The sequence below is a fragment of the Triturus cristatus genome, chromosome 1_1, assembly GCF_964204655.1.
Source record: "Triturus cristatus chromosome 1_1, aTriCri1.1, whole genome shotgun sequence".
Taxonomy (NCBI): Eukaryota; Metazoa; Chordata; class Amphibia; order Caudata; family Salamandridae; genus Triturus; species Triturus cristatus.
Genome location: NC_140579.1, coordinates 1,054,859,810 through 1,054,874,197, shown reverse-complemented (window position 1 = coordinate 1,054,874,197; position 14,388 = coordinate 1,054,859,810). Strand labels below are relative to the sequence as shown.

The 14,388-nt window shown below is 43.4% G+C and overlaps 1 protein-coding gene across 3 annotated transcripts in view; it reads left to right on the top strand.

The window, feature by feature from the left end:
• The window catches only part of ZNF76 (zinc finger protein 76), a 267,736-nt gene that overhangs the window by 209,354 nt on the left and 43,994 nt on the right, over positions 1-14,388 (top strand). For all 3 annotated transcript variants that reach the window (XM_085651124.1, XM_085651127.1, XM_085651125.1), the window contains one exon: positions 7,446-7,600. In XM_085651124.1, coding sequence (XP_085507250.1) covers positions 7,446-7,600 — 155 coding nt within the window. The remainder of the gene's footprint in view (positions 1-7,445; positions 7,601-14,388) is intronic.

Here is a 14,388-nt window from a genome sequence, read left to right as displayed (position 1 = left end):
GCCCTCAAAGGAACTAGGCTTTTCCTTTGAGAGGAGAATCACATATGATGAAGCATGTCACCTATGGTGAGTGAGGGATTTCGTCCTGAAAAGGGATTTTCCCACATGTAGATCTGTGCGGGATAGTCTATGGCTTAACCATCTCGTAGATTTCTAAACTTTGCACATGATAGACCCAAAGATTTTATATGTGTTTTTGTCCGAGATTTCAGTATGGTCATGGATGGGCTTTTGGTCAAATCTTCCTGATGGGCAGAGCAGTCTTTGTCGCTAATGGAGGACAACCTGAATTAGGTAGAACAAATTGTACTGGTGCACATATGGTTGTGATAGCACCCTGATCTTATTGAGTTCACATTATTCGCAGCTCTCTGGACCTGCGCCAGACTAGTTCATCTGTTAGTATCCTCTGCTGTGCTGCAGAGTACACTTGACACTGGCATAAGCCCCATACCTCTGTCTGATCATGCCTCAATTTCCCTAATATTTTCCTTTTCCAAGATGGTCTGTGAGGACAAACCATGTAGATTGAAGTATAACATTCTAATTGGTAAAGCAGTCAAGAAAGAAAAGCACAATTGCATAGGTTTGTACTTGGCCAAAGCAAGATTACTAAGTTGTACATGAATACTCTCTGGGATGCACTGAAAAGCTGTTAAGAAGTGATGTACGATAATGATTTCTTTTGAAATGACCAAGAAAAAATTAAAGAGAAAACCAAAAATAATCTCAACCATGGAAATTCGAGGGTATCCGAAAAAGGACAAGTCCATTAAGATCTGGCATAAATTAATGGCGCTTAGAGTACAGGTGTGAATGCTGGATACTGATTATGCAGAGTGATATGCCAAAACAGCTATTTTACTGCGGTGATAATAAGACAGGGAAGCTGCTGGCCTGTAAACTAAGGTAAAAGATTGGGTAGCTGTGTTACATAATACTAACTGGGGAAACAAATATCCTTGGCCTGTTGTGCGGCTAAGCAAGTCATTATCACGCTGTGGGGGAAGCCAGAATCCCACACTTTTGTGAGTAGTTACATAGGTTTTGGAAACTAATGGAAATGGAGAAAATCACCTCAGTTTACCAAAGACAGAAATCCGTTTAGGATACACGGGCCCTTTTTAGGTCTCGCCTGGCGTGGGCTGCGCACATGCGCAGTCTCGCTGGCGAGATTTAATGTTTTGTGGTATTTTCTGTAAAGGGCTTTAAGCCCCGCCCCTCTTTTCCATTGGCCGGCGTCACCGTTTATGCTAAACGGTGGCCAGCCATTGGAAAAGAGCTGCTCATTACGTTTTCGTTCGGCTTTTTGAGCCGTCCCATTTGGACGGGCTTGTCTGCCTTCCGAGCGTCGCGAAAGCTTTCTTGTCTATATGGGGCCATGTGTTTAAACACATGGCTCCATAAAGACAAGAAAGCTTTCACAACGCACGAAAGTGAAAGCGGACCTTGCTTGTTATCCGATTGTTAAAAGGACCCTGTTTACCGGACTAGTGAGAGCAGCATCTGTTAGCCGTGCCTACAGACCTAGAGAAAGGACAAATAATAACTTGCCACTCCCTCCTGTCGAACCAATGCTTGGGGTGTGCATGATTTAGGTGGCAGGATTTACAGCATCATAGAGATGCGCCTTGCATTGAACAAATGCCTCACATTCTACTGATGCTGCCGGGGAGGGCACCCCTGGATGGCTTGGTGTTACGGGGTGTTTCTAAAATATTTTGGTAATTGCTGCTTATGTTATCGCACATATACCAGCGATGGGATTCTTAGATGTTTTGCGGCAGTATCTATCCGGCAGGGCAGTGACGTCACAGTCGATCGCTTCGTAGGAGGACATCAGTGACCTTCCGTCTAAGAAACGGATTTGCAGAGAGCTGCCAAGCCACGTATAAGTAAAATGACCACTCAGACTAGAGCCAGTGCCTGCCTGAGCTTTTGTTTCAAGATCCAGAAGGGGGCTAAAGAGATCCTGTGCTGCATGCGTGAATGATCACAGGAAATCATTCTGAGAAGAAGCATGCTGTGCGCGAGCAGCTGACATAAGCAGGCAGCGCTTCACAGCACCTACCATCCATGGAGACAGACAGGCCAAAATCCGCCGATACCTGTGGTTAATATTAAAAAAATACACTTGGCGTGAATTTAATTGAGGATTGTTGCCTATTCCTAAATTGGATCAAACACACGTCTGATTGGCATGTCTCAAGGACGCGTCTAGGCCTACTGTGAGATATGCAAATTATAGATAATGAGCTGCTCTTTCTGCTGTTCAGATCTTACCGAGCTCAATGGTAATCGACGTGTAGGCTGTGTACTCTCCATTCGCAGGTGTCTGTAAAGGTGAAGTGCACAGTACCTATGAAACTGTACATATTGTTGCTTCACTCGTGTGCAAAAGTGTTGCAACACACGTTTCTTAATTAGTTCCCTGGAGCAGTGCTTTAAATGGAAAAAAATAAGTGCCAGTACTCCGGGCTTTAAGTGGGATAAAAGAACTGCGGGGTGTCTCAAAGGGGCGCGGCCAATGTATTTAAGGGCGTGGCTTAAAACACAAGCTAAAAATCTGTGTTTAGCATAGTGTGCCGCCCAACTTGTATTTTGCGGTTTCTGTCATTGCATCCGGATTCCGGATATATTATACAAAAAGTAACATCATACCTACAAGTCCAGACTATTGCCTTTGTCAATGGTTGTTATAGTTGCATAAGATAAATAAGCAGCAACTTTGGCTTGTTGTATTTAATATTGAAAAGGCTTCCACTTAAAGCCCTGGTGACACCACGACAATGTTGCTGCTCCCGTGTTTCAAAGAGAGAAGGGAAATTCAGAGAGAAAATGACTCTTTAAAGGATATCCCTTCCCCTACAAAGGCTCACCTGGCATGAAGTCATGCCCTGCTGTAACTTCTCTACTACTGAGAAGTGAGCAGTGTGAGCAGCGCACAACGATGTGCCTGCTGTCAATGCAGTCGGGGAAACAAACAGGCCGCCTGTGCCAGGGCTCAAAACAGAGCCCGATAGAGACCCGTTTCAAGTCCCCCTTTAAAAAACTGCCGGTGCTCAGACCCGGCCCACTTAAAGCCCTGCCAGTACTCACCAAAAGGAGCAGCGAGCGTGTTTGGGGTGGACATAAGGGCGGGACAAGGAACAGGACTAGGTTTTTGACCTGTCTAAGCTTTGTATGCAAGAATTCTGCATGCATTTAAGAACGTCTGATTTATCTGTCCATGAGTTAGTACACTAATACCCATTTATATTACACTTACAAATAAGTCTTTATTATTAACCAAAGTAATCCTATTTTAGCAGCCTTGGAATTACAAGCTATTGAAAACAGCAAGGTTCTAAACGTATGTGTTGTAGTTAACATAAGCCACTAAACTATGTGACCTGGATTTGAACTTGTAACCAGCAGGTAAAACAAGAATCTCTGCAAAAAAATCAACAACCAACTGAGCTATCTACATAAACAATTCTGTAATCTGCATGTTTCATGCTGTGCTTTACAGAGCACACATTGACCCTCCATGAAATTTAATGCAGAGTCGAAACTGATTAGAATGCACATAGAAGTTTCCAGCAAGTACATTAACCACCGAGTTATTAAAGTGGCACTGTACCCTGTATTAGGTGATGTATGAAAAGCAACCTGTTGTGATCCGTTAAGCAAGCCAGTATAGAGTTATCATATTTGTTTTATTGTTATCAATGTTTTACTAGTAAAACATTTAAAAAACAAACGTATTTCTTTGAGGAAATTGGTGTAGGGAGCTGGTATTTTCTTTCAAGCTAACACATTTAATTGGAATTGCTGCTGGGTGTTGATTTTCAGGCATTTAAAACAATGGGCCGTCACCGAGGGACGACAGGTCTTTGCAAATGGCAGACACTGCTGTGTTTGTGCCAGCCGACCTTTGGAGTTGACAATGGTTGTCTAATTGGCAAAGCTCTCGGATATTGTGTGTTCTCGTTGTATTTCTTCTGTAAAGCATAGTAAATTATTCTGTGCCGCTTTCCCCAGTCAATAATGGGGTATTACAGTCATCCTAGACAGATTTCTTTGACCGAGAGGATGAGAGGTGTGTTGTGCACCTGCGCTGGTCCAGAAACTGGTCCACGCCTGCATCCGCACGTGCGGCTGGGATGACGGATGCAGCAGCATCCTCTCTGCATCAGCGTCGTCACCCGGGGTTCTCATCAGCCAACGTCCCCTCGTCGGCTCCGAAGGAGTCCAGGGGTGGGTGGTCTTGGGCACTTCTACCACCCCTCAGCCACACAGCCGCAGCCCCGCCCCCCACCCACTCCACCCTCAGCTATAAGAGCGGGCCGAGACAGCTCATGAAATATTCAAAACACATGACAAACTTAGGGGGAAGACGGATTGCCCTCGGGAAGGCAGGTTTCAGGATGAAAGTTACAACTGGGCACGGAAGGCAGATCACGTAACAATTACACGGCCAATAAGTAGGCCAAAAACTTGAGAGTAAGTGCAGCCAGAAATATAATCTGGTTTTTGCTGGATTGTAATCGCCCATCTCTATGGAACCACCACCTGTCCTGGCTTACCTGCTGCTCAAGATATTGAGAATGAGTTATTCCTAGCGAGGTCTGTGAAGTTACGTGCCCCACCTCTGTACACTTCTGGCTGATTTCCTGACAATTATTGTGACTTTAAAGGTATTGCCTTCCTTGCGATTCATTTATAACTGGGCAAGCAGCCATTAATACTACCAGCATGCCCCTGCTCTGGGATTCGAGGAAATGGCCTCTGTAAGCTGTACATCCCAACCCTGTGGATTTCCGTTTCTCCAATCTACCTTACTTTCTCCCCCGTCTTGTCACGAAAGCTTGTAGGGCATCTCCAAGCCTATGATTCCTCCCGAGAACCAGCATAGGAGGGTCTACAAGGGTGAGCCACCGCCTCTTGTGCATCGGTTTCATCTGTATGTGTCAAAGACCATGATAAGCCCAAGCCTGTGCATGGTTGATCCCAGAGAGACACAGTGGGGCCATATTCCAAAGACACTTCTGTGTCCATGCACTGTGGAGGCCCACACACTGGTTAACAATTGTTTGGGGCAAAATCGGCGACTTCTGGGCGCCTGGTATTGCTGCCTGCTCCACGATTGAATACTGTAGATAATAGGTGTGAGTGGAGCATTGGTCCAACTGAGCAATGGAGGTGACAGTGGAGATGGTTTCCAGGGACCTCCATGAGCGAGCTCATTCCCTTCGACCCCTTTCTTGAATTCAGTGAATGCAGATGGCGGGTCTTGTCTGCCGCTACACTTTATATGTAACGGTCTGTGTCTCTGTCACTTTCTATCTCTCTCTATGTCAATGTCTGTTAAACAACCTCTATCTGTCTGTATTATTAGATACCTCTATCTACATTGAAAAAAACAGGGTTAAACATTTGCTTTGGTTCTGACAACATAAACCTGAAACCCCCCTGAAATTTGTGAGGTATGGCATATTATGCACAATGCACTCCATAACCCACACCCTGCCGTGTTTTGCTTTTGTTCAAGTTGGTACACAGCATTTGTTTTCCTGTGTCATCAGCAGAGTGGTGTACTGAGCATGACAGAAGGTAATCTTTACTTAGGGTACTACTTCCTCTGCTTTGTGTCTAGAAAGTAACAAGCATTTGCAATGCAATAGGTCTTGCATTTGCAAGAGTTTAAGCTATTGGCATTGTAAATGGCAATGCCTTTTATTTATGTTTCAAAAACCAACACATAAATAAAAGGCATTGCCATTTACAATGCCAACAGCTCAAACTCTTGCAAATGCGAGACCTATTGCATTGCAAATGCTTGTTCTAGAATGCCAGCCCACTGAATTTGGGGAACTAAAATGCCACAATATTTAATGGCCTTGAGGATAACAAAGACATGACCATTCCTAGATTCTACAGGGTGTGAGACACAGTGATAGAGGGAAGATATGGGGCTGATAGATCGAGATAGGCAATAATGGAACACGGGTAGACTGCATAAAAAGGGGAATTATTTTGATGTCTATAATCCTAGAGTGAAGAGGGTAGGAGAGTGTTGATTATATCTCTGTATTTCTTCCTGATTAGTATTTGTTACCTTGTCGCCAAAGGATGTAGGCCAGCTTTTCTGTATTAAGCTCAATAAAAATATTTGATTTGTTAATTAGAGATTGACATAATGTTTTTGCCTGGTGTATAGTTTCTAGCTGCCAGAGACCTTTACAACAAAAGTGTTTTGTGTATTCAAAAAACGGGCGTCCCACAGAAAAAAAGGGCCATAGGATGAGAATTGAGTGGCACAGTCTCCAGCAAACTTAAAGATGGAGAACCATATTGCCTCCAAAATAAGTTCCAATGCCAGCAATTTGAGTTTTTAGGTAGGAGGATCCTGCAAATGCAGAAGAGGCTAGACCTAAAATAATAGTTGGAGATGGCTCCCAGACTCAACAAGAATTTGAAAGCCTGAATTGAGAGAAAATGGCCCACTCACCGAGAAACAGTCAGTTCTAATAGAGGCCACGTTGCCTCCTTTGGCAGCATGCACAGTGATGGTGAGGTGAGTAGTAATAACAGATTGGAAAAACCTTGGCCACATATTCCTCGTGGACTTTTAGAAAATCTTGTCCTATGCACAATTGTCATAACTTTGTTAGCTGACCTAGAATTTAATTGCACTAGGCAGTTGGCTGCGACTGATGAGCATATTGCTTTCACAGGTTACTTATGTGGTTTTAGCTACAGAGCAGGAGAAACCACCTGACTGTGCATCTATTCAGGGAGCTCGTTTGAAGAAGTTTAGTTTAACCCTGTATCATTTCTTGGAAAGCTTTACGCAATGTGCCAAGACAGTGACTAGGTGAGGGAGACCATGTTGTATGTTGCACTGAGATAATTAAGTAGCTGGTAAAAAACGGGCATATTTTATGTATTGTACAGAAATTTGGTTATTTCAAAGCTAACTGTCCCTAGAGAGTTTCTAAGCGTATCTGGTAGATACAACTGCATAAGAATTCTGAAGATGACAAATAGAGGTTGACTAGATCACATCACCTGGTTTGTCTTTCTCCTATCTCTCTTGCAAGAGTGCATCTCCTTGCTGTGTGTCTCTTTATGGTGTGCAACAGCCCAACCCTTAAACTGATTGCCCAGGTCATTTTTGTGTGTGTGTGTGTGTGTGTGTGTGTTTGTTTTCAGAGCATGTCTCTTGATCTGCATGAGTCTTGGCTGTTTGGCTTTTGCTCAGTTTTAATGTATTACCTTTGGTGAAGAGGACCCTTCTCTGGCTATTACAGGGGTAAAAACATACCTCATTAAAGGAAAACTGTGGAGTGTTGTGGTATGAGTGTTCGGAAATGGTGGAATTAACAATATGGGGTGGTGCAAAACTTTATGGTTAAGTATGTGATAATTGATCTACTTTTGTGTTTCTTGCATGTTTTCAGCTGAAGGGAACCTCTCCTCACCATTCAAAGGCCAGAGAATTGCTTTCCTGTCTGAGACTGGGTCAGAAGATGGCTTTCCTGGGCATGTTACCATGGTGACGCAGGATGGAATGGAGCCCCAGGTTGCCTTTGTCACACAGGATGGATCCCAGCAGGTGCAGTATGGTGTGGGAGAGGTTGGCCTTCTTTAGGTGACACCCTACACCCACCTCCTCAGAATTGTCTGCTGACTAAGAAACCTATTGTGGGTTAACTATATCTCAGATCCTTGTCACCAAGCCCCTAAAATGACCAGCCCATCTAAGTGGTGGCACAGTTCCTTGTGGCCCTTGTTCAGTCTCCTCCTTAACCCTGAAGGGAGTCAAAGTGGGAAGGGAAGGGATATAAGAATCAACAAGGTTGCTTATTAAACCTCTGGAATTAGGTTGGGGCCATTACTACATGTCTTGCAAGGAGCCCTATTGAGAATATATATAATACAGGTTGCGTTGTTAGCAGACACAAAGTGTAAATACTATTTGGGTAGAATGTTCAGCAAATGTTTGTGACCTATGACAAATGACAGAATCGAATATCTACCCCCTTTCTACCCAAAAAGATTTGGGTAGAAATGAATGTCACAATATAGTGCAGTGTACTATTTTCATGTAACCGATGTGAAAGCACAAGTTTCAACATACTTCATTCTTTTAGCGTAATTTGGCCTTTAGCCTGTGATTTGACTTTTTCAAACATAACATTACCTAAGCGATTTGGCACTGCAGTAAACTACAAGAAGCATTTCATGTTGGGACAAAAATAATTGTCCCCCTACCCTCACTTAAGAATTTCCCCTTTGAATCAACCTACATTTTACGATGTTCAGTCTTTCCTTCCTGGTTTTTAGAGGAAGTAGGTTCCCATGTAAATTAACGGCGCAACCTCCATGTGTTACATCAGAAGTCCGGAAAGGGAGTTGGAGTGGAGATGGAGGCTTAAATAAGATGTTTTCATAAGTTCATAGACTTATTTCAACTAGAGATTTAACTTTGGGGCTCTTCAAATTTTGAGAGTACTCTTTGATTCTCATGGTTTCTCCTAAGAGCTTTCATGTATGAGGACGATCTTTATGAATTTTCCTTTTCCTTGAAGACTTGGTTACACTTTATTTTTAGACCAACTAGCTGTTTACTGGCTACCTTAAGAACAATGATGGTGTTGCTTAAACATCAGTCTTTCTTCCCTGGAATGGATTTGTGATTTCATCATACACAGAAGTTTGCCGTTTTTTTTCCAAGCTGTGAAGACCGACTGAGCAGTAGGTACATGTGTTTTAAGCACAGCTGTACAGCTAAATGCAACACATTCAGTCTTCTAGTAATTCCGAAATTTTAACTGACACATGCAATAGTAATGCAGTAAGGCATATAAAGAAACTTTTACATACTTGTCAAGAGAAAAACAATGAGACAGGATCTTAACACGTAAGTTCTCGGTCTCACAGTCATAATTCTTAGGAGACTGTGGTTTGCCCACTCTGCAATATTAGGCAAGTAAACATCAGTCTTGTAAAAGAGTGTATATTCTTAGCGTCATAACTGCCTCCTACTTTAGCTTGTACTGCACCAGTCTCCAATCCTCTCCCCATGTGGACCATTCTCTATATTTTCTTAAAGCCATCTTAACTTGGATTGAAAGGCAGTTTTGAAGCACTTTACTTTGTTCAATCCCCTAAATACCTTCTTCTTCACACAGGCCACACAGACACGCACTCCATCATGACCTGCCTTTAGTCCACACCCACTCTTTTATTTATTTTTTAATCCCAATACCTGGGGTACTTCTTTATGGCCAGTGTTGACAACTTTCCTTCACATAAAACCCATGTACACTAATTTTGCTCTTGCAGTTGACCATAGCCCTGTACTTACGTTGTGCATGCAGTAAGTCCTGTATCATCTCCACTTATAGGCCTGCCTTTGCTCTACAGCACCCCATTGAAACTGGAAAGGGCTTTGAACATGACACAGTTCCTATCTCTGTATCAAACCAGCCCCAACTAGACTTTTCATCAATCACTGGTCAGAGATAAATATAAAGGAATCTTTAGTGTTTGAAGGCATGATGCACCAAAAACCGTCACAGGGCCTCACAATTATTGACTGCCGTTTTCAGACATGACCACCACAGAAAACTCTTTCCATTAGCTCACTACTGTGGATAACCTATGTAAAGTGCTCTGCTGTTATTTGGCTGGGCTCACACTGTACAAATACCACATACACGCTGTTGTGTTAATTATAAACCTATATCCATGTGGCTCCCTCCTTATAATACCCTTTAATACTTCACTCCTGCTAAGAACCAAATGAATCCGCACCAAGTCGCCTGTGTTCTGATTACAAGGTAGTTCTCCTCATTATACCATTACAAGATTCACAAATTGCTCTGTAAAGCCACCTCATTCTAGACTAGCACTACTCGCTAATATTCAAATGCTGATGACCTCAACATGGCAAATTCTGCATCTGTAATTTTTGAGACCCAAGTTCAGCTGTGCCCCATAGCCTCATGCCGGAGGAGAGTATCCCCTGTGAGTGAATCCAGAAATCCGTACATATCTCCCAGTGCACCTCTGGCCACATGGTAGCACTCATAAGTTATGAACTGCTAAGATCCGAAGACAGTTCTACCAAATCACTTGGTTTTACTTGGGGGAGCAGCTCAAGCTGATATTTCAGACACTCCTAAGAATTGAAGACTGCTCTACTAATACCTTGCCATCCTGTCAGGCCTTTGAGGTCACACTGGCCCATGAGAGTGCAGTGTCATCCTAAGGATTTTGGGTGCTTTGGAAGAACATAATTTGGGGGTTTATGTTCCGAACAACTTTAATTTCCCAATATTTCAAGTCCACATGACACCAAACAATAATAAATATGTTAACATTTCAGAAACTGGATCACGTAAAAACAGTTTGTCTTTCCAGTGCCCCAAAAATCCTTAAGATAACACTGGGTGGAGAAAGACAGAGAAAGAGGTAAAGGTAGGCAGAGAGAGAGACGGAGGGATGTTGCTATAGAGAAACATCCGAGGTCAAGGTCAAATAAAGAGAATATTCTCTTTCTCGGGGGTCCCTTGAAACATGGGGGCCCTTGGGCAATTGCCCATTTTGCCCATGCATTAAAATGTCTATGGAAGGGTTTGTGAGGGCTACTGCACCCCAGTTATGGCTGTTTCTTGCATGATGAGGGATCCTTTTCCCATGCTTTGATCATGGCCCATCTCAACTGTTCAATAGCACTGTCTCCTGCTAGTTGACTACTGAGATGAGATCCTTGCATAGCTATGGCAAGGCCTAGACTGGAGGCATATTCAGTATTTGAATGCATTATGCTACCGAACCGTACCCAAATGTTTACATATATTGCGCTTGCCATCATCACAATAGTCATTTACTGCATTTCAGAACATCACAGTGGAAACTGTATGCTAACCATTCTTGCCTACTGACCTTTGAACAAATGATTCAGTGTTGGCAGATAAGGAAATTGAAGCAAAGATAGAAGTAATTTCACCAATGTCATCCAAAGTTTACAAGTGTGAAGGATGAGGAGGTGTCATAGGGTGCACACAATATATTTTGGCAAAGGAAAAGAAAACAACTCTCTTGTGCAGCAACTTTAAAGACAGTAGTTTTCTCGAGAAATCAGTTGGATAGTTGGTGTTTAGCATAATGACTCTAGAAGGCATAATCTGTGGTACTTTAAAATCATTGTGTCCCTCAGAGTTCAAGTACTATGGTATATTCGTGCATTATTAGTCTGTTAGTGTTACTGTCCAATAGAATAATTGTACTGTGCTGTTAAAGATATTGTTTTCATTGAAAGTAAGACATTATTCCTGTGATGGATTAATGTCGGATGAGCGCTGATTCCACTGTGGCACAGTCATGTTCCTGCTGTACACAGTATAGTGCATGCTCCTCCAGCCAGTACCTCGTGAGCTACTGCTAACTCTCCAGCTACCTGTAAGTAGCTCTCCTGTGTGCATCTCAGCCTACTAAATTAGAAGCTTTTGCTTTGTATTCCAAAATTGAAAATGTTTATTCAAGATGAAAAAGTGTGCATTTTCAAATCCCATAATATTCAAAATATATGGAAAGCTCATATTTGAATCATGAATCGTGCAACATTGGGACACTTATTACTAATATTATGTTGGTGCTATGGGCATTGTAGCTAATGGTGTTATGTATTACCCTTGTAGAAGCATTCCAAATTAACAAAGCCCTTTTAGGTCAAGCCTAGACAGTGCTTGTTAGATCATGCCTAAACAGTGCTTGTTAGATCATGCCTAAACAGTGCTTGCCCTGTCGCTTCGAGACATGTTGTATATACTTTATGGGGTTACGGCCCACCAATTGCTTTCATATGTTTATTTCAGTTTCCTTAAAAAAAATCCTTTCTTCCAATTGGTTCATCTTTCCCATTCGTCCCTCCTTTTCGTCGGTTGTTACTCCCACAGAGCAGCGCTCCTTTACTTGTAGCCTTACACTTGTTCCGTTTGAGCCACTGTTTCAGAGACTACTTTTTTTTTGTTGCTCCAAGTGTTTTTTTGAGCTGGTGGCTATTTTGTTGTCGCCCTTCTCTCGTGTGCTTGCAGAGGTACTTATTTTTTATTATATTCCTTTAAATCACTACATCTCCCCTTGCTGCCCCCTCACCACCACCCACACGTTGCTGCTTGCATTTTATTGCATCTTCCTTAATCTCCCCGTGTCGCCCCCCCACCTCCACCTTCCGTTTGTCGCTGCTTGCCACACCAAAACCTTCCTACCTACGACCCTACTTTGACCATTTTCTTACTAAGCACTCATGTTTTCAAGCTCCAATAGCCTCAGACGGCCCTATAATTTTTTTAAATTTTTTTAATCCTCCTGTTTTCAATCCTGGAATCCGACAGCCCTGTCATTTTTTGTTATTCCTACGTAATGTGCCGTGCTGCTTATAGCGGCATCTCGGGCTCTCGTGTTTCCGAGCTCCGACAGCCCTGAAAATCTTTTTTGAAAAGTGCCACGGTATGTGTAAACAGTGTAAACAGAGCAGGACATAGTTCGATGTGGTGCTTTTTGTTTCTTGGACTTCAGCCAGCACCGATCTGCTGGAGGTATTTATTTGTTGATCGATTTCCTCCCATTTTTGTTTAGTGTGCCATGCTTTTGTGGAATCCGTTTTGTGGGCGATGAACTTTGCCATGCGAGACCCGTGGCGTGATTACTGACAGTTGTGATGTTGAAGCGACACAGCACCTCAGTAGTTTCACTGTGCCCTGAGGTTTCCACAATACCACAGTCAATTATGCACACAGTACAGATTGTGGCACCGCCTACCCCCACCCCTTACGCCCTCCGCTTCCAAGCAGAGGCCTCATACTTGCATAAGCTCATGAACCCTTTCATGCAGAGTGCCAGTTGGTTACACGAGCATCTGTTGCAGTGTTGCTCAGTGCATCACTGTGACTCGATGTGGCGTGCGGCAAGAGTGGCCAACTTTGAAGCTGGGGAACCAGGTATGAGTCTCGGCTGGAGGCTCAGAATCCTGTGAGTCTGGGATAATCATCGCCCTCCTCTCCTGCATGTCTGCAGAGGTACTTATTTTCATTTATATTCCTTAAATCACTTCATCTTCCCGTGCTATTCCCGTGTCGCTGCTTGCATTTTATTGCATCTTCCTTAATATCCCTGTGCCGTCCCACCACCACCTCCGGGCTCTCACTGCTTTTTGATTTGTTACAAGTGCTAGCGTTCTTCTGTGGCTCTCTTCGAAATAGGTAATTTTGCATACGCACTGACCGACTGACGTACAGCCTGAACAGAATCACACTGTTACGTTTGTTACCTTGGTGATTGCGTACTGGAAGAAGATGCATAAGGCCAGGTACAGTATATTTTCTCTCCTCGAACTACCTTCACTCACATTGCAAGTTATTGTCAAAGTATTTGTCGCGATTATAATTTAAATTAGATGTCCCTCTAAGTGGATCCCAGATGTTAGCATGCCTGTTTGCATGACTGGAGATCTTCCAACCAGAGTGTGCTTGCAGATGAAATTCAATTTAATATCTAATGTGAAATTTGACTGCTTTCGATCATCCTTTCGTGAAAAATAATGCACAGAATTCATTAGTGCCACTAACATAGTCCTGGGACCACACAAATGACGACCAATGCTCCTCAATACTACACTGCAGCACCCCTACTATTCTAGTTCAGAGAGCTCACAAGTCCTGCTAGTGCACCTCAATCTTGCCTGAAGTCATCCCTACCATTTTACCTCAGAGCCCAGGCAGTGCACGTCATTCATTTACTATAGCATGGTTGAGGGACCACACAAAGCTCGTTGAGTGCGCTTCGATGCTGTCCCACAGCCCCATTTGTTTCTAGGTTATAGACTTTGCACCCTTCAATGCACTTCACTTCTTATATGCAACAGCCCTGCTAGTCGAACTGTGATTGATTTTCCAATGCATACAGTTTCCACCTGCAGACTCACATTATGTGTTATTCTCTTAAGCAATCTGATTGCACATATACTGGCCCTCTGAATCTGATAGAGATTCCTTAACATAGAATTATCCCCAGGCGTGAGACTGGCCCCGGAAAACTTTCTTGCCCAGCATCTCTGCACACCGGGGGCGGTACCTCGCGACTCCGCCCGACATCCTCCGCGGGCATGACGTCAGCGAGGTCACATAAGCCCCATCCCGGCGCGCTGACGTCAGTTTTCTTCTTTTCCGCGTGCAACGTGGATCCGGATCGTGTTCCTGGCCTGTTTCAGGCCTTCTTTTTCTGCTTTAAGCGTTTTTCTTGAGAACAGTGTGTGAATGCCTTCGGGCTTCAAGACGTGATAGTCTTGCGCGCGCCAGATGTGGGCAACGGATCCTCACCCCATCTGTATGTGGT